Source organism: Camarhynchus parvulus, chromosome 2 (assembly GCF_901933205.1).
Source record: "Camarhynchus parvulus chromosome 2, STF_HiC, whole genome shotgun sequence".
NCBI lineage: Eukaryota > Metazoa > Chordata > Aves > Passeriformes > Thraupidae > Camarhynchus > Camarhynchus parvulus.
In genome coordinates, this window is record NC_044572.1 from 130,406,729 (window position 1) to 130,427,526 (window position 20,798).

At 39.1% G+C, this 20,798-nt stretch overlaps 1 protein-coding gene across 1 annotated transcript in view; it reads left to right on the forward strand.

Moving 5' to 3' along the window:
- Positions 1-20,798, forward strand: part of VPS13B (vacuolar protein sorting 13 homolog B) — a 430,139-nt gene that overhangs the window by 394,152 nt on the left and 15,189 nt on the right. The window contains 15 exon segments of the mRNA XM_030963535.1: positions 377-532; positions 1,864-2,127; positions 2,275-2,358; positions 2,525-2,700; positions 3,185-3,355; positions 4,013-4,214; positions 5,198-5,386; positions 5,818-5,964; positions 7,176-7,456; positions 8,965-9,092; positions 9,687-9,886; positions 12,385-12,503; positions 13,660-14,474; positions 18,699-18,875; positions 19,850-20,020. Coding sequence (XP_030819395.1) covers positions 377-532; positions 1,864-2,127; positions 2,275-2,358; positions 2,525-2,700; positions 3,185-3,355; positions 4,013-4,214; positions 5,198-5,386; positions 5,818-5,964; positions 7,176-7,456; positions 8,965-9,092; positions 9,687-9,886; positions 12,385-12,503; positions 13,660-14,474; positions 18,699-18,875; positions 19,850-20,020 — 3,280 coding nt within the window.

Consider the following 20,798-nt stretch of genomic DNA (forward strand, 5'->3'; position numbering starts at 1 on the left):
CTTGCTGGTAATAGAATGGGCTTCTAGAACAATTTCAAAGGCAGTGAAGAAAATCTCTTGTTTCCTGTATTATGCTCTCTAGGCTACTTGCCCTTTTTGTTTTGAACAGTTTTGTGCCTAGATGTTAAACATACTGTTAAAGCAGGTAATTTATAGAAATGCATGATTCAGAGCCATTTTATGGTATTGTTGCTTCTTCTGATTGTGTCTGAAATCACAGAATTACAGACTGAATGGATCATTCAGACAACTGGTGTGCTTAGCATTGCTGAGATTTCAAACCAAGAATATTTCTCTGTCATGGGAATTTATATCCTACTGCAAGGCACTTTTTTTCCCCAGTTATGTATTGAAGTAATAATTTCTTTCTTTCCAGCTGTTGCACATCTGTATTGAAGGCTGGGGAAACTGGCGGTGGTCTGAGCCATTCAGTGTGGACAATACAGGGACCTTTATTCGCACCATCCAGTACAAGGGCCGGACGGCATCACTTATTATCAAGGTTCAGCAGCTCATTGGAGTGCAGAAGCAAGTAAGGACTTGATCCACTTAGGAAAAAATAACATGAGTAATTTAAACTGTTGCCTGTTCATGAATTAGTCACTTTGTTATTTATTCTTTCCTACTGGGATCTGCAAAAAACAAGTATAGCAGTCTTTTGGGGCTATTTAGGGGAGTTTTTACAACCTTTTTCTTCACTTTGGTGTCGATCTTAGCATTTAAAAGCTCAGTTACCAACATGTATTTTATATGCTCCAGTAAACATCCCTTTGCGTGGTTCATAAGTTCTGACAGTGCTAAGTGTCATAATCTCTTACATGTTTTAAGCTCTTGAGAAGCAGATTTTTCTCTTAATTTTTTTTTTAGAAATTGTTCATAATATATTCTGGGTAGTAATTCAGGCTTACATATTTTTTAAAGTAAAAGAATTACCTAATTAACATTTGAAAATCAGCTGCTGTGCAATAACTTTCCCTTTACTATCTTTGTAAAGAGATGTGTAATAACACTGCAGACATTCTGTCTACATTGGCAGAATCCAGAGCATGTGGTGGACAGAAAATGCTCAGCTCATGGATGTGGCAGAGCTGTACTGCACAACAGCAGTACAGCTGACCAGACAGGAGCAGTGCCTGCTGTCACTGAAAGCCCTGCTGAGATTTCACGTGGTGGGCTGTAGCTGTGTTGTGTACCCCCATTCATGAAAAAAGAAATGATGATGGTTGTACAGGGGGGATACACATGGAATGGTGTTCCCTGGTATAGCTTGGAAAAAGTCAGATACATCTCTACCGTAAACAATTCCTGCATGATGGACAGCAACAACGCTGAGTCTAATCTGGTCATTTTCTAGGTGTGTGCACTTAAGTACAGGAACAGTTACAGTCATTTAATGAAATTATAAGCTTTAAAATGGCAGACATACTGTGAAAGCTCTGGATCATTGGCTTGTGATGGGAATGTGAGGTATCCATAGAAACCTTTCTGAAGTACATCCCTGAGACTGCTCAGAAATGTCTCAACATTCAGAGACCATCACAGAACTCTTAAAATCCAAACCAGAACTGTCAGCCCTGGACAGTACTGCTGAGTTCAGTGGGAAGGAAAGTGGATATGTGTTTCTTTCAATCGTGGATACTGCCTTTGCAATATTTCAAGCATTTTAATGCCTAGATTTCTATGAAATTGGACATACATTTGGCCAATAAAAATAATGTTTTACCAGTCACTGCCTTCAGCAGTGCTTGAGGAAACCTAAAGCAGGAAGATTATTCTTCTACAGGTTTTCACTCTCTAATTCAATTTTGACTGTTTTTTTTTCACAATTGTTTACATAAGAGCTGTCTTTCTTGTGTGTTTTAGATCCTAATCTGTGGAAGACAGACAGTCTGTAGTTACCTTTCTGAAAGTATTGAACTGAAAGTGGTTCAGCATTACATTAGTCAAGATGGACAGGCTGTTGTTAAAGAACACATCAACTGCCTTGCAGCCAAGCAGAAATTGCCTTCATATATCCTAGAAAACAATGAGCTCACTGAGTTGAGTGTGAAATCTACAGGAGATGAAGACTGGTCCCAAGATGTTTGTCTAAGTTCTAAACACACAGAACACAGCACTGTCATTCAGGTATGATGAGAAATGGGTATATGGAATAGAGCATTAAAAATGGCTGAGAGAACTGACCACTGCACATTTAGACTTCTATTTGATATAATGAAATAGTGAATGTTATCCTGACTAATGGTAGTGTAATGCTGATCTTTCTACAAACAGGTACCATCTTCAAAGAGTTCAATTACATATGTGTGGTGCACAGTTTTGACTTTAGAGCCCAATTCACATGTACAACAGCGATTAGTAAGTACATTGAATGTTTCTGAAATCTAAGTATTCATGCCTTATGTGTCATATAATAAATTAAGGTCAGAATGATGCACTGTAAACATTTATCAATAGTTGTTTCAACGGCTGTAATACTGAAATAAAGTAGGCTTTAAATTGGTGTATTTTTTTCTTTTTGTAGATTGTTTTCAGCCCTCTTTTCATTGTAAGGAGCCATCTTCCAGACCCTATTATCTTACATATAGAGAAAAGAAGCCTGGGACTGAATGAAACACAAGTGATTCCAGGGAAAGGACAAGAGAAAGCACTGCAAAATATAGAACCTGATCTTACACATCACTTGACTTTTCAAGCCAGGTAAAATACTAATTTTCCTTGAAATTGGTTCATTTATATGGAAAAGAAAGAATAATTTACACTTGAACTTCTTCTCCGTTTTTTTTCCTAAAGTGTGCCATGCCCAGAGGGGATATGACAGAACAAGCATATGTAGCTGAAATGATATTGGAGGAAATATTAAATTTGGTGTAACTATCCTAAGCACACTGGCATTTGTTTAATTAAGCAGTCCATATCCTTGTGTTTTAAAGAATAAATTCCTGAATTATGTTGAAATGGTCTTTTGAGAATACTGAAGTGTTTTTAGGGTCATTACAGTGTGATAACAAATCCATGCATGTCAGTAAATTCTCAAGAACTTGTTGGACATCGTATCTTGATTCATCCATGATTACCATGAGAGTGTTCTTGCGGCAGAGTACACTTGGGAAGCCTCATTAGAGAAAATGTTAATGCTAATGCTTGATCTTGTGCAAGTGACTGAATCTGTTTTCAATGACAGGGAAGAAGATGATCCATCTGAGTGTGCAGTCCCTATCTCAACCACTCTGATTAAACAGATAGCAAGTAAATCCAATCCGGGTGGCAGCGTCAGCCAAGTGCTCTCTGAGTTCTATGGCATTGCTACTCCTCCCCAGCCTGCATGGCCTTATAATAGGAAGGATTCAGACAGGTAATTCCTTGCTAAACCTTCTTCATGACTTTGCATTGCCTTTCCAAATAAACTGAAACCACATTCTGGAAGACTATATGTGATGAACATTGAGTATATTTTCAGCAGTTACATAATTCCTGCATGTAAACTGCAGAATTTGTGGCAGGTGGGGAAAAAAATTAGGTCAGCCTCAGGTCTGCCCTTGTTTACACTGAGAAGATTGCATCAGTATGGATTTTTTAAAAATGGAACCATTTTTTTGTGAATGCACTTTCTTTACTGCAGCTCTAGAGTTGTTTATTCAGCTGCTGTTTGTTTCAGTAGAGAAACAGGGAGTTGCTGTACAAGTAGTTGTTGGGGAAACAAAAAGGAAATGTGATTTGATGGCTACAAAAGTCACAGGTTTAGCTCTGAATGACAGTGGTAACTTTGTTAAGGCATTTATTAATTTACTAAATTCAGGCTGAGCTTGTGAAGTTAAAAATATGCCTTTATAGCTTACACCTATCTAGATCTTTCTGACTGCACCTCAGTGTGTTCCAGAATGATAAGGTAAGAAGTTTTTCTATCTCACAACCAGAAAAGCCTTGCAAATTTCTGAAGAAGACACCTTAGCATTTGTAATCTTGAATTCATTATTCCTTTGACTTTAAGTTTTTGATTTGTTCATGACAGCAATGAGCAGCTCTCCCAGTGGGATAGTCCAATGCGGGTAAAGCTGTCAGTGTGGAAACCCTGTGTGAGAACTCTGCTGATTGAACTCCTGCCCTGGGCTTTGCTTATCAATCAGTCCAAGTGGGACCTCTGGCTGTTTGAAGGAGAGAAGATTCTTCTTCAAGTACCTAGTGGGAAAGTAATTATACCTCCCAACTTTGAGGTAACTATGCCATTCACATTAGCAGGCACAGGTCTGCTAAAGCACACTGATTCTGAAGAATTGTTATTACTCGAGATGATTCCCACTTTCCAGTTACTGTGTCTGTTTGTCTGTTAGTCATTTGATAAAGACTAGCAATAACAATGGGAATTGACCACACTGACTGAGTTACCAAGTGGGTAGCACAACATACTTGGTAGCAGTGTTTGAAAAACAACATCCTAAAGATGCATAGTTAAAAATTGTCCACAAGACACTGTAGGAAGAAGGCCTTCGTTCCATCAGCAGCCTTTCCCCTTCTCTTAGTTCAGCCAAAGAATCTGCAGCATGGCTGTAAGGTAGCAGCCCATGAAGGTTGCTATAAAGGCCTAGGCTTTGTGCCAACATGTCACTTGAGAAATTGTTGACCACAATAGGAAAATTGACAGCCTGAAAGGTATATTTGGTTTGAGAGCACTTTATGTAATGTTATTTCATAGCTTTTAATGTTACCAAGAGACGTTGATAATGACACAGAATGAATTACAATAGAGGAAAATTTTTTTTAGAATGCCTGCCTTCCTTAATTCAGTGTAACAGGTCTTCCCACATATCTTGGCCATGTACATTTTTTTAACTCTGATATTCTTTAGTTTTGAAGTATTTAAGGTGATTTGACACAGCAGCTTGTTAATTCCATTTGAGCAATCTGATAGGTCCTGTTTATTCTGTCATCTTTCCTCCCACCCCCTCCATGTATGTCTGTTAATAAACAAAAGGTCTGCCTAGTAACACATCTCAGTGTAGACTACGGCCTTGATTGCTTGTGAGGATCAGTTCCTTATCCACCTTGTGGTTTCATCTATCCTTGTACCACATAGAAAGAATCAGAGGGAGAAAGGCAGGAAATTATATTCACTGCCTACTGAAAACTGCGTTTAGAAGTGTAGTAGAAATGTATCAAATTGTGAACCACTGATGATCAGTCCTTTTTTCACTTGCAGGAAGCTTTTCAGGTTGGAATATACTGGGCAAACACTAATACTGTGCACAAATCAGTGGCAATTAAACTGGTTCATAATGTGACCTCCCCAAAATGGAAGGATGCTGATAATGAGGAAGTAGTAACATTGGATGAAGAAGGTTTTGTTGAAGCTGAAATTAAACTTGGTGCTTTTCCAGGTCATCAAAAGGTTAGAAGAAAATTATAATGATTTGTAACTTTATCATGTAAAAACAAAGTCATATAGCAGATAAAACAATATGCAGTGTGAAAGCTTCTCCCTAATTATGTTAATATATGTCCAACATAAAGAGAGTATAAACAATGTATGAAATATAATTTAAAGAATTAGATTGCCAAAAACATACTGTGCAACCCATAAAGATAATACAATATCTCCTGGAAAAAGAATTAATGAATTTTCAATCTTGCTTGGATAACATTGACAGATGCAACTTCAAAAGTACGTGATGTGGCTCCAGTTACAAAGTGCATGAATATAGAGAGGATTTCTTTGATTAGAAAGAGAGTAGCACTTCTATTGCTACATTTCACTACCTTTTGTATTTTTGTGTGACTTCATCACAATTTTCGTTTCATCACAATTTCATTATCTTACAGTTGTGTGAATTCTGCATTTCTTCCATGGTTCGACAAGGTATACAAATTCTACAGATAGAAGATAAGACAACAATAATCAATGATACATCATATCAAATCTATTATAGGCCACAGCTTTTTATTTCCAAATCCTACTCAGGCGAAGAGGTAAAGCACTGTAGATACTGTTTTTGTTTGTCATCTGTGGAAAATGGTTGTTTATATCTGTAGCTCTATTTAGATGAGCTGCATATAGCAGAGGTTGGAACCGAAATCTTTAGACATAATAATCATAAAGTAATTTATATCATTTAGAATACTGAATCCTGGGTAAATTCAACTCCAGTAATTAAATGTGCTCAGAAATCTGTGCAAGCAGCAAATTCTTGCACATTGCAGAATTAGTTCTGCCTGTTCTCCATCTGTTCAGGCAGTAATGGCCATTTCAGTAAAATAGGCAGTGTAATCCGTAGTAGCTGTTGAAAATGTTCTCAGAATTTTTACTGAGTTTGTGTGTAAAAGAAGTATATTGGCCTGGCAGGCTGAAAACTTTTTGTTATCCTTTTGGGAAGATTCCAGTTATCTGAGCAAAGCTAGAGCAGAACTAGGGATGTGCCCAAAGTTTATGTATTTCATAGACTGCATCAAATTGTGAATATCAGTTTTCTAATAATCTCACAGAATATTTAAGGACCAGTTTGCAGGAACTAAAATGTATGCATGGTCAATATATTTTAATCAACCATTTATACATATTTATTGGAGATTACGTTTATAGTAAAATATGTGGAAAGAATTCTTAGGGTCCAACTTAATAGAAGAGCTGGCAGATGAACAAATTTTTAAAGCTCCTGTTTCTGTATTGTTTTCCTTCTGCTTTAGTTTTCTTCACATCAGTATCTACCATTGTGCATCACACATTTTGTGGCAGTCTAAATATAGGGAATTGGGAGAATGCTAAGGCTAAAATCCATTCTTATTTTTGTAACCCTAAATGGATTTCGTTCACGCAGTTGTGTTACAGGAATGTAACTTGATTTTGGTAGAGCTATGTTGTGCTACTGAGAGCCAACTGTAGATTACAGAATTAGAGAATCAGAGAAAGGCTTGGGTTAAAAGGGCCTTAAAGAGCATCTAGTTCCAAACCCCTCAGCATGGGCAGAGACATCTTCCACTAGAGCTCAGGACCCCCAGACAGCTGTGCTACAAACATATCCCCAAAGGCAGAATCTGGCCAAGTAGCCTTTCGGGCAACACAGTGCAACCATTAGTTAGTTGTGGTCATTGGCTGCTTGAGAATGTTCTGTGCAAAATCAACATGAATAAACCTCTTTTTTGGAGCCAGCATGCCATGCTACCACCCCCTTTTTCATTTCCAGGACTTCCAGTGCCCCGACAGTATGGTGTTCAGCGTTGGCCCGGCCGGGGCAGGCTGCGGCGAGGCGCTGAGCGCCGTGCCCTGCTGGGACCTGCTGTGGGAGCCGGGTGCCGCGGCGGCGGGGGCGTCGCTGGGGGACAGGGACAGGCGCCTGGTGCTGGCCTTGGGCAGCGCCGGCAGCCGCCAGCTGTGGAGCCTCCCGGCCGTGGTGAGCGCGGAGCTGGCGAGGCAGAGCGTGGCGGTGCCCACGGGCGCGCGCGCCGACGGCGGATTCTGCACCAGGTACTTGGTACTCTCCAACAGCGAGCTTGGCTTGTTGCTGTCAAGCCTCAGGTAGTCAGAAACCATAAGAGAGTAATGCAAAAGTCAAAGTAACGCATGCCCCCCATATGTAAAGGCAAGTCTTACTTTAATTTAAAAATTGTTATCTTCTGATGGTTTTGATGCCTTTATTGTAATTGGTTTAATGATATGACCATGTACAAGTTGTACACTTCTAGAATGTATGGTCTGTTTTTTTCTGTGCATGCAAATAAGAGCATGAAAAGCTTATATTGGGGAATTAAGGTGGTTTTTCAATTTGTGAATAGCAATTTAAGAGTTCAAGGACAGTGTGTAATAATACAATACAAAAATTTAGATTTTGTTTATAAAAGGTAGACATATATTTTTGTAAGCATAATAAGAGGATAAAGAGAAAAGGGATGAAACTATTTTGAGATTACAGCAAGGAAAAATTTCAAGTTTTAAAACTTGAACTGTGCAGTTGTACATTCTTATTCTTATTTACAAACTTATGGAACCAGCTAGTTAAAAATAGCAATCCAGTGACTTGTCAGATGAGCAGCTTAATTTCTTGAACCTGATGTCTGAATCCATTCATGCTTATACTGATACAAGCAAGAAACAATCTGCTGAAATTAGAGAGGCTACATCAGTATATATTACCAGAGATATGATCTTTCTCTTCCCTGAAGTGCTTGGTATTATTCAAACCCTCTCACAGTTCCTCTGCAGAGTCCAAGAGGTGTCATTTTGGATACTAAAGATACTCACACAGACTTTTGATTTTAAAAAAATTAATGGAAACAATGAGGGAAGGATTCCTTATCATTCTGCCTCAAGCACAGAGAATCCCATATTCCTAATCAGATTTTCAGACTTTGGATTTTTTAAAATCACCATGAGATTAAGGCATTTTAGCAATAGCCAATAAATTTGCTCAAGAGAAAAAAAAAGAATGTATGTTTATGCATGAAGATATTTTATGTAGCTAATGAGTAGAACTAAATTCATTTTGGAAACCGATGTAGTGATGATCCATAACATTAACATTTAAAAGAGCAATAGCATTGTGCATCATTCCAGGGGAGCAGTCAGTTAGATTTGTTCAAATACCTTTCATGTGTAGCAGAGAAGTATCCATGCAAATTCTTCTGGAAAATTTTAAAGATTTATGTTGGAAATTTGGACCTACAATCTCATGTTTTTAATTTATTCTAAATCTCTGCTGGCTAGGGCTCTCATCTTGTAGACACACATGTTCAGTTTAACTCATGAGTACTCCCCATGAAGCAATTTCTTCTCTCATGTTTTTTAGGCTATTTCCACGTATTCTTCTGTTGGAGATGTGTACTTACCTAAATGTAGATAAATATCTATGGACTTGGAACTTGATAATAAAAAATCTTACAGATGCTAGGTTTGAATGTTTTTAATTGTTCAGGGTAATAATATGTAAGGATTTCACCCAAAACAGGCATAATCCAATATATCTGCTTCTGTTTTAGAGCTATAGCACTGACTTACCAAGAGCATCTTGGCGTGACATACCTGACACTTACAGAAGATCCTAGTCCTCGTATCATTATCCACAATAGGTGCTCCATTCCATTGCTTGTAAAAGAGAATTTCAAAGGTAGGTACAATGCCATAATTAGAAACAGTGCACTGTTGTAGTATAACATATCTTACTGTATCTCCAGTCCAAAAATGAGTTCAGCGGGTGTTTTGGTTATAGCAAGAACTTGATGCCCTCATGAAGGTCTGTCTCAAAGTGAGAGACTCTGGAAGCTGTTGGAGCTAATGGTGAGGTCAGGAGTATGAACTTAAATATTTGTCTCTGGGCTTTTGGGTCTCCCTGGTTCCAGCTGTCAAGGTGACCCAGCTGTAGGAATCCATAGGCACTGGAGTTTTGCTGACATCAATTCAATGTTCAATGGAACATTTCTATTTTCTCAGATTTGGAAATGTAACAAAACATATTGTCAAAAGTCTGGTTAGAGTAAGTTAATATAATGATCAGTGGAATATTATTTCTGTAACATTTTATTAAATAGAAAGAGAAAAGGAAAAAACCCAAACATATAATACTCTAAGTGATAGAAAAGCAATGTTTTTCTTATCAGGAATATTTCAGACAGAAACTTTCTCATTTGTGCAAGCAATGATGAGTTTTGATTTCATACAGGTTTTAGAAGGCTCTGATCTCGTATATTTTATAACATTTCAGATACACCCAAGTTTGAAGTTTACTGTAGAAAGATTCCAGCTGAATGTTCAGTTCATCATGAACTTTACCATCAAATCTCCAGCTATCCAGACTGCAAAACAAGAGACTTGTTGCCCAGTATTCTCCTGAAAGTGGTGTCATCTGATGAATTAGTAAATGAATGGAGTGATGTTGTGGACATCAACAACCAAGGAACACAAGTAAATCATTATACATTACTTCCTAATTCACAACATAAATGGTTGTCTTTCTGACCTGCACAGTGCATTGTTCCTCTGCAATAAATGTATCCTTTCTGTTGGTTTAAGGGGTTTTATTTAACTCCTGGGAACTCTCCTGCCTAATTAAGGCCCTTCCTGTGGAAGTTTTAGCACACAGGATATCTTCTTTACTGTCTCTTTTTGAAAATAGCTAGATTGAACGTAGAGGCTTTATAACACTGAGGTTTTTTTAATTTTTAATCAACCTGTTGTTGCCTGAAAAAATCGGTCTTGAACATTTCTGGACTCTGTAAGCAAAGAATGCCACAGGGTCCAGGAAAATTTGGTGACTTAATTATCACGGGATAATTATCTTAATATCTTGTAGGAATCGTCACAGTCATTCTCCCTCTGTGTCTTTACAGAAGCTACTCATGTCTTTCTAAAACAAAACAACCCCTCCCTTTTCTTGCCTTCTGTTATTTTTCTCTGGATCTTGAGGTAAATGAAAGCTTCCTTGACTGGAGTAATTCTTTTTGATGGGAATTTTTTCCATCTTTGAAGTCATTAGTTTACATGGAATCAACATAAACTGCTTGGCTCTTTGAAAGAAATACTAGTTTCAGATGTTTTCCCTGGGCACAAATCACAAAATGCTCTTGATTATTGAGTGTTATGTTATATAGCAAGTAGTTCAGTTCCATTCAGCAAGCCAGTCAAGCAATGCAGGGTTTCAAATTTCAGTCATTAATGTTATGCCAGACCAGGGTTCTTTATAAGTATCTGGCTCCTAGAAGGAATTAGATGCTAAGACAACATTTGGGGATCATTGTCTACTTGAACAGCTCTCCAAAAAAGTATAGCCTTCTGTTATTGAAGTTTTAGGATGTACATGTTGAAAATTTTCCCAGGATTTCTAAGTCTATCTTTCTCTTTGAAAACTATGAATGTAAGTGAATAAGGAATATACTAATAGTGTCACATACAGTTTAGTTCAGGTTGTGAAATAACTGGGATTTAAAGGATCTTAGGTAATTTGTATTTCTTCTATGTCACAGATAGGTACTTTTTTTTCTATTAGAAAGTAAATGTAAAATTACTTAAAACTAATACCTTAATAAATATTGAAGTATTTATCATCAGAATAATCTGAAATTGGAATTTAAAATTACCAATCTTCAAGATCAGTGGAGGTTTATTTAGAATAATTAGAGTTTTGAAAATTCTGTACATGTCCTTTTTTCTCCATGTAGGACTGTGAATCTCTTCCAGACAAGCAAAGGATTAAAACTGACATGTCAAAAGTAGAAATTTTCTTCTATGTAATTGTCAGAAGAATAAGAAATTTTATTAATGAAATTTAATTATCTGTACAAGGTTATTATGAATAGCTTAACAATCAGTGTAAGTGCTGATCCTACTGAACTTGCAATTGTTTTTGCTTCTGGTGACTTCTTAAGAGCAGTAAAGATTCTTCAAGACAAATAGCTGTTTGTTTTACCTGTGCTAGCCCAATATCTTTGTGTTATTTCTCAAGTTTGCATTCCATTCTATTATCGCTTCTGTCATTGCAATCTAGTAAACAGTTGTGTTGATAGCAACCTTACAAGAAAATAGAAGCCAGCTTGCTCTAACAAGGACTGCTGTGAATTTTCCAAATCTTTAAAAGATCTTAATCTTTTATATTCTGGAGAAACTCAAAACTTGGAAATGTTGCAGAATTAAGCTCCAAAAGCAGTACATCATTTCTCTAAATAGGATATTCCTAAAGACAACTTGTCCAGAATGAAAGTTTGTACACCTGTAAGCAAGACATAAACCTGTTGTCAAATTCCCATTTTCCCTGCCTTTTTAGTTGTTTTATGCTTTCCAATAGATTTTTGCCATTTTCTCGTGCTGGCACCTTGCCTGTGGAGGTGTTCTCACAAACCAGTTTAAATGGCTTAATAGTGTTTTCAGTCTTGAGTTGCTAATGCAAGTTTTCATGGATCCAAAATGTTAGTTACTTTTCAGTCTTCATGTGTTTTACATGATGCTATCAGCCATTCATCCACCCAGCTCTGAGCTAGGGCATAGCAACATAATGCTAGTTTAGGGTTTGTTTTCTAGAGGAGAAAGTGGCATTTTTTAGACCTCCAGGAAAATGCCTTTCTGCTTAATCCAAAATCAGAAATTAAAATTTCCTCTTTATTCTTCTCATATAAACTCCACCTTCCCCAGCACATTATGTTTTTTTTCTGGAGAAGTGTCTTATTAAAATGTATTTACTTATGCAGTTGAATGATGAGATGCAAATTTCATCTCCCTGAATAACTGAACTACTTAAAGTATCAGAGCAGTTATTTTCTGAATCACTGAAATCTGACTTTTTTCCCGAATAGTATCCTGATTTGAGTAAAAGATTTCAACCAGAAGGCATTAATAACATTAAATTCATTTATGACATTAAAAATAGTGATTTTGGTTACATTCCATGTGGTTTTAACCCTCTCCTTTAGATTGTGTTCTTAACTGGCTTCGGCTGTGTTTATGTGGACATCACCCATCACTGTGGAACAATAGTCATAACCTTGGCCCCAGAAGGAAGAGCAGGACCTGATGGTATCAACCTCAACAGGTATATAAAGCACATAAAAGATGATTAAAAGCATTGCTGGGAGCTCAGTCAGCTTTCTAAGTGTTAACTGACTTAGAAACTTTAACCTAGCTGTTTGTTTTGTTTAATACTGCTGCATGCTCTGTAGCATATGTTTAGACCATATGGCTTTGTAAATCACAATTAAAAAGGAGAATCTGACATCAAAAGTCATGTCACTTTAGGGTAAACATTGGATGACTGGTACAAAAGGAGGACCTGAGTTGTTAATTAAAAAAAAATACCTTTTCCATAGTAATTAATTTTGAATGTGTTCATCAGTTTAAAATTTGTTTAGCCAGGTCCTGCCATCTGTAATCTTACAAGCTCCCAAAGATTTAATATGCAAGAGGTATAGAAATAGCCTTACAGTTAGTAATTAATCATGCTTGATTATAACACCCTTCTTTAGATTTCCCCACTTCCATAATACACCACAATCTGGTCCTCAGCTTCATTCAAGTGCAATTATAATACTACTTATTTCTGCAGAATACTTGACCTCCAGCAATCCTGTTACAACTAGAGTGGCATTTGTTGTACTGTTTTCATTTGCATTGTAATTAAGTATTAATCCCCAAGCAACTGGTCCTCAGCAGTACCTGATAGTCCATTTGCTAGTTAAACTTGGCAATGAGCTGTTTACATTGCAGGGGGAGGCCCTCAATGCCGTCAGTACGGAAATACTGCAGTGGCTTCATTGGAGGGCAGTCACTGTGTGTGATGTGAAGTGATTATCTGTAATAGTAACCTTCAGTGAAACATCTGAGGCTGTACATGAATCATCAGAAAATTGTATCCGTGGTGTATTTTAATATCTGTCTCTGTAAAATGTAATAGGGAATTGCTGTGTAGATAGAGATGTTCCTGTTCAGACTATCCTGTTGAATGATAAAAAAGACAACCCTGGTATAGATATACACTGTCCTGTTTCTTAGAAGACCTTCTGGGTGGTACTCACTGTGGTGATTAAGGTTGCCAAATCCCAGTAATGGGGTTTGTCCCAGTTAGCAGGACTTGCACAATGAGTTTCCACATATTATAGAGAATGTCTCTCTTGATAGCTCTTTGAGCAATCAAGATGCCAGGTGAGCTCAAAAGACACAAAGTAATAAAACTTCTTTTCCCTCCTGTCTAGAAGTCAAGAGCAGACCCTGTCACTGAAAATGTTCATCAGTCAGTTGAATCTTGCTGCATTTGATGATATTACAAACCACAAAGTGTCATCTGAGCTCCTGCGTCTCACAGCAGACAATGTTTTCCTCCACATGGCCCCAGCCACCAGCTCCCTGTCACAGGAGTTCCAGCAGGACTCTGTGGAAGGCCTCCCACAGTTTCATAGACTCCGAGTGTATTGTGAAGACTTGCAAGTGGACAATCAGTTGTACAGCAAATCCAATTTCCATTTTGCAGTCCTGCTGTGCCAAGAAGAGAAAACTGAAACCACGCAGTGGTCAAGAATGAACAACCTTATTGTTTGTAACAAAGATTTGGAAAGCTATAAGGAAAACTGCTTTATTAAACTCTGCATTGTTTTTTCCGAGGAAGAGAATTTCATGTTTCACGTGAATGACTTCAGCTTTGAGCTCAAACCAGCTAGGCTCTATGTGGAAGACACCTTTGTTTACTACATTAAGACTTTGTTTGATACATATCTTCCAGAAAACAAAACTGCTTGTAAATCCATCAGTGCTTCAGATACTATCCTGATAGTGCCTGAACAAGTGAGAGAGCATGCAAGAGCTTTAGTCAAGCCAGTGAAGCTCAGAAGATTAAAAATACAACCTGTTAATCTCCTTGTTAGTATTCATGCTTCCTTGAAACTGTATATAGCCTCAGACCATACCCCTCTCTCCTTCTCTGTGTTTGAGCGAGGACCCATCTTCACCACGGCCAGGCAGCTTGTGCACGCCCTGGCCATGCATTACGCGGCTGGAGCCCTTTTCAGAGCAGGTCAGTGCTTTTCCTTAACGAGCAACATTTTCATTGGCTACCAGGATTCTGTGGCTGTCGCTGAAGATGAGTGACCTGGATGTTAGCAGTACAATTTTTGTTCTCCTCCTTAGATGCTGTTTGATAACGATACTTTCAGACACCATTCAGGTCCTGTCATGTTACAGAAGGGAAATAAAATAGCTGAGCAGATATCTGTGAAGATTTGCAACGTTGTGCTAAACATTAGCCAGCCACCTGAAGGCTTTAGCCACCTGAAACCCTGAACACAGCATTAAAATATGTTCTAGCTGGCTTAGGATTTGTCATTTTATATTATAGCACTAGTTAGAATCAACCCACATTCCTTACATAAATTCCCCAAAACACTGTTTAATCAAATTATTCAGCATGTTGCTCTGCCTTCAGAAGTAAATTATAGGCCTGAATGTTGTTTTGTTGTTAAAACTCCTTTTGGCTTCACTTTATGATTAGGAATCTGTCTTTCTTCATACAGCCTTCGATCTAAACTGGCACACAGATGTTTGTTGTCCTTTGATCCAAGAACTATGAAGTTTGCTGTTAGTAACTTTTTCCTATATAGGATCAATAGCAAGCAATTAGTCTTTTTAAGTTATCAGGTACATTTTGTTTTCCATAAATACTAATGTAGAAGTAATGAAATCTGGTCTCTGGTGAGTCTTGGTGCAGCCCAGAATTTGTGCCTGAGACAGAAAACTCCTCCATGATCACACAGAAGTAACATATTCCACACTGAAATGTGGGATTTATTTTCCTGCAATACTAATAGTCAGATTTTCTGAGATCCTAATGCTTCCATTTGGACTGGAAGCATAGCTGCAACCTGACTTCTGTGCACACTTTTTAAAACTGTGCACGTGTATTTCATCTATTTATAGATGCTGACATTGTGTTTCACAGTGTGCATGCCTGACTTGCACTGCTGATTGTGACAACAGTGTGCACAGTTGTGCACCAGAACAGTGTACCAGTTCATTATTTTCTTGCAATATTATGCTTGCCAACATTGCAGGTTTTTCTTTTTGCTACTTGTTTGGATTTGTTGTGTAGTTAAATCTCATAGTACAGAAGGGCAGTTGCTTGGTAATTAAGAGTGAAACTGTGGCCAAATATGGTCCACAGTGGAAATGCTTCTCCCCCATCACTTGCTCTGGGATCAGTGATGTATCTGAAATCAAGCAGATTTAAGTATTAAGAACTGAGGTTTGCTTGGTGGAACTTCTCTTCAGGAAAATACATATGCATATATACTTAACTCCCATTAAAAGTACTATAACTAAAATGTATTGTTTGAAAGATGTCACCATGATTAAAATGGCGAATTGTGCTGGTTAATGTTTGGTTTAGAAATGAAAATGGTTTATATTGAAGACTTTGTGACACTTGTCAAAAGAGCTGACTGTGTCAACAAAGTAAAAAAAGGAAGGAAAAAATCAAGCAAAAAGCTTTATATGATCTGCAAACCCTGAGTTTTCTCTCACCATTAGCACAGTTGTTCTCTTATGGAAGAGGACCTCATGCTCGTTCATTTTAACTACATTAATCTGGAATATGGATTGTTTGACCCCCTTCTGCTCATGCATAAATCATTGGTGGCATCTGCACAGACAGCCTGCCCATGCAGCCATACCTTATACTCAGGGATATGCACTCTTTGTCCCTTAGCTGTGTGCAGAACCACTGCTGACCTGTGGGAGGGAGCAGGATTTGCCCCAAAGCTTGCTGAAGGGGGTGCATCAGGTTGCCCTGTGTGTTGCAAAGGAGTGGTCAGAATCCATTGAAGCCATGGATGGGGCTGGAAAGCTCTGTTCAAATATGCTGATTAGCATTGCTTATCTCAAATCAGCCAAACCTGCAATGGAAATCTCCTAGTCTTTTCTAATTAAGTTGTGCCCTATAAAAAAAAGTGAATAAAATTCTAATCAAAAATACCACTGGTACAACATCTAACCCTATAATTGCCTATAAAGAAAATCCAGTGGCTCTCTGCTAGTGCAGTCATACTTATTTCATGTCAGTGGATATAATTACTCTGCATAAGTGGGAAGGGGTAACCTGACATGATACTGTATTCTGCAAAGTCAAATGCCATACAGAGCTTGTGAATTGAGGGGTTGTTCCTGGTTCCTCATTCTCCTATTCCTGACTTAATCCCAGGCCTTCTTCCCTGGGTTGAGTGGTCCAAGCTGGCAGTGAGGAGCCATTGGGTGCTCTGAGAATTGGCCAAGGAGGGTCCCCCATGCTGCATGTTGTACATTATTCCCATACACTCTCCCAGGGTGAGCATGATCCACCCAGAGCTTCCCCAACATGACAGGCAAGGACAGATTACAACAAACCATCCCTGGCATACCAGGCAACCCCTCAGTTTTGTGTTTAACTGTTTTCATTCCTGTTTTTTTCTGTTTTACATTCCTGAAATGCTGGCTGTCCCAGCAGGAGAGTGGAATCCCCCATGTCCCAGGCTGGTGGTGCCTGCTGGGGATGTTGCAGGGCACCAAGGCACTAAGCTGCAGTGTCCTGTAGCCACTTGCTATCACACCACCATGTAGCACAAGGAATGTCAACAATATCTGGGGGGAAAAAAAGGCTCTAAGGAATTATTGCAAAAATATTGATCAGAAAAAGCAGAAATAACATCTCTCTCATCTATAAACACCTCCCCCACCCCTCCAGCTTTTCAGCACTTCACACAGTGGCAAAGATAATTTATTTAAAATCCTGCAGCAAGGGAATTGCAGCCCAACCTGGAGTTCTGGCTTTCCCTGGTCCTGGCAGGAAGGGACTGCTGGGGGATGCTCCTTTCCAGGACAGCAGGGCCACAATGTGTGTTGCTGCTCTGTTCATTGCATTGCCAGTAGCACTTGGGTTTTGTTTTTGTAGTCCATCCCACCCTCTCTCTTATGTCCACTCTGGTTCCTGCTTTTCATATGACAAGTACTGGAGTTCTCAACCTGCCAGAGCTGAAATGTGGGACAGATTCAACAAGAATAACAGATTTTCCGGGAGCTTAGAATGATAGTATGAGATTAATTCATTTCATGTGAGTAACATTTTCTCTTCTGTTCGGTTTCATGATTCAGCCTTCCACAGGAATGACTGGGAGGGGTTAAAAGAAAACAAGAAAAGCATCTGGATAGCAGGAGTTTTCAAAGATGAGATGGGAATGAGGAGGGCAGAGCACAGATCAAGGGCCCTCATAGGAGAGCAGGAGGCCAGTCTGTCCCTGCTTCAGTCTCCTAGCCCTGTCACACCTTGTGCACTCTGACAGTGCCAGCTGAAATTCGTGGTACCAGGGCTCAAAGACCAAAGAGTTCCTGTTTCACATTTATTGCCATTTCTGAATTGCTCTCTCTGGGCTGCCAAAAAAAGAGTTATGCAGCACTGTTTCCCTAATAAATCTGCTGCCTACCAGCCTGAGAAAGACAAGACCTGCAAATAGCTTTCCAGCAACAGATTGCTGCGTGCTCAGCCATCCAGCAAGCTGCTGGCAACCCTGCGTTTATATAGGAAACCAGATCTGCAGATACTTCTCCTGGGATATGCATAAGGAATACTCCCCTATGAGTAACCTAATCAGCATGTAGATGTCATTGCTGTTTACACAACTGTACTGAGCAGAAGACATTTGTCTGGCTTTCACTGCACTCTGAAAGAAAATGATCAGCTTAGAAGGGTTGGGGTGGATTTAAAATAACTTCTTAAGCACTTGTCAAAAATCTGCATCCCTTTTCCTAACACTCCATCAAGCAATTGACCTGCACACTCCCGTAAAGCAGTACATTGTATCAGTGTAAACTCCCTGTCACAATTCTATCACATAAGGATGTGAAATCACAACGCTGCCTTATAGTGTCTAAAACCAACCCAAGCATCTGAGCTTGCAGTCCCATTCCTCTGTAGCTGTGAGGCTCTCGCATCCGCCTCCCTCACACACTTTTAGCAGAAATACGGGAAGCTCCTGGAAGGAAGTAATTCTAAAGCTATTTGTGAGTTTGCCAAAAGGATTTCTTTGATTTACGAAGTATGAAAGATTGCCATTTCTGAATTCATAGTGGATGAGTTATTTCCTGTGTTTTGCTCAAAGGAAGTTCACAATGCAATGAATTCTAGTGTGAAAAAGATAATTAAGGAATAACCTTTTCACAACTGCTGCTTCTGCAGTTTTTGCAGCTGTAACATGTGTCTTGTTTCTCCACACAGGCTGGGTTGTTGGATCGTTGGAAATTCTTGGAAGCCCAGCTAGTCTGGTGAGAAGCATAGGGAATGGCATAGCTGATTTCTTTAGGCTCCCCTATGAAGGACTGACCAGAGGCCCAGGAGCATTTGTCAGTGGAGTTTCCAGAGGAACAACATCATTTGTAAAACACATTTCCAAAGGTAGAGCTTACACTTTATTACTCCAACTACTGCTTTGTTGTCATGCATTGTTAAAGTTTTAAGCAATAAAATCCGTCCATCCTTCAGTCTCCTGGCCCTGTCTTGTCTTGTGCTGCTCTGACAGTGCCAGTTGAAATTCCGGGTACCAGGGCTCAAAAACCAAACAGTTCCTGTTTAGCTAAGCTAGGAGAGTATGTAACAAGCTCACATGCAATGTCTCATGTACTAAACAGATCACCACTTTACTGCAGTGCATGAGAATGTTTCAGAAACTTCAGAATTTTAAACCTCCCAGTGGGAAATAGATATTCACTCAGCAAGTATTTCATGTGATAACTGCAGAAGTATTAAAGGTGTTCTGCACTTCTGCTAGCCATCAGAAATTCTACACTCGGTCGCCTCATCATATTTATTTAAAAAAAAAAAAAAAAGTAGATACAGTTGTCATAATTGTGTGAGTCCGTGGATGGGATTTGACAGTGGGGCTGGCCTGCCATGGGAACAGGAGGAGCTTTTCCCTTGCAAAGCCTGTACACACAGTGCCATCGTGTGGCTCCAGCCGCCGCACAGACACAGCGGCTGCCCCGGCTGCTGCTCCGAGCCTCCGCTCCTGCCTCCCGCAGGACGCGGCCTCACGGCTCCTTCTGTAAATATTTGTTTACCTTTCCATCACCCCCCTCTCCATTTAGATTGGCCTTCCACAAGTCAGGGAACTGGAGAAGGATGTTCAGATGAGTTTCTGTTCCCACCGACCAGGCAAACCTGGAGCAGGCTAATGTAAAAGGCATGACACGGGCCATAGCAGCAGCGTGGTGATGCTTGACAAATAGTAAAGCGTGTTACACATGGGTGACTGTTCACTTGACTTGCTGCTCTGCTCATAAGCTCAGCATTGCAGTGAGGCATACAATGTCTCCGTGGTTTAAATTAAAGCATTTTGATCCAGACCCAAATGTATATCTCCGTGCATTTAGGTACGCTGACGTCAATTACCAATCTGGCAACAAGTCTTGCTCGGAATATGGATAGGCTGTCACTGGATGAGGAGCATTACAACAGACAAGAAGAATGGAGAAGGCAGCTTCCAGAGAGCCTGGGAGAAGGACTGAGACAGGGGCTCTCTCGTTTAGGCATTAGCCTTCTAGGTAATGTACTATTAAATATCAAGTTTAAGTGATAATACTGTTTTCTAATCTGCTCACTATCCTTTTCTAACTGTGAGTTATAATTTCAAATTCGGGGGTTTTCGTATCTTCTTGTGAAAAAGCCTCACAGTATGTATATTAGATACTGTTTATCAAGATTTTCTAACTTTTGTGTGTTTTGCTGATAAAATAATTGCAGATATAGAATGGGTTTGTGCTTTGTGAAATAATATTTCATACATGATGTAGATCTAAGCAGGAAAAAAAGAATAATTCTGCATTGGGCAGCGTGACTTGTAACTAATTCAAGACGAAGACGTCATCATGCTGATGTTTACTTTCCGTTGAATTATAGGATTGCCTTCTGAACCTGCTTGTTTTTGCAGCACTGTAGATATCAGAGATTCTTGGGTTTGTTTGAAAACCACTTCAACTTCGTGCAGATGTTAAGTAAGCTTTGATGAGGAATTCTGCTTTTACAAAGAGACCCAGACCGTCCTGATTCAGTGTAATTTTATTCATCAAGCAGCCGAGTGGCTTGGTTAGAAGCGAAGATTACTCTCTCCATTTCAAAATAGCACCTAAAATTTTGAAAACTAACCCACAGTGGAAAAATTCTCTGCGAGAAGTTTTGCAGTAAGGGGCTGGATTTTCTAGGTTACTTCGACTTGTCACACAGCAAAGGAATGCAGAACTGTATTGTTTGGCAGAGTTCCTCAGTATGTATTAAACAGTATGAATCTCTTAGAGATCAAAGTGACCAAAAGCAGTCCAGTGC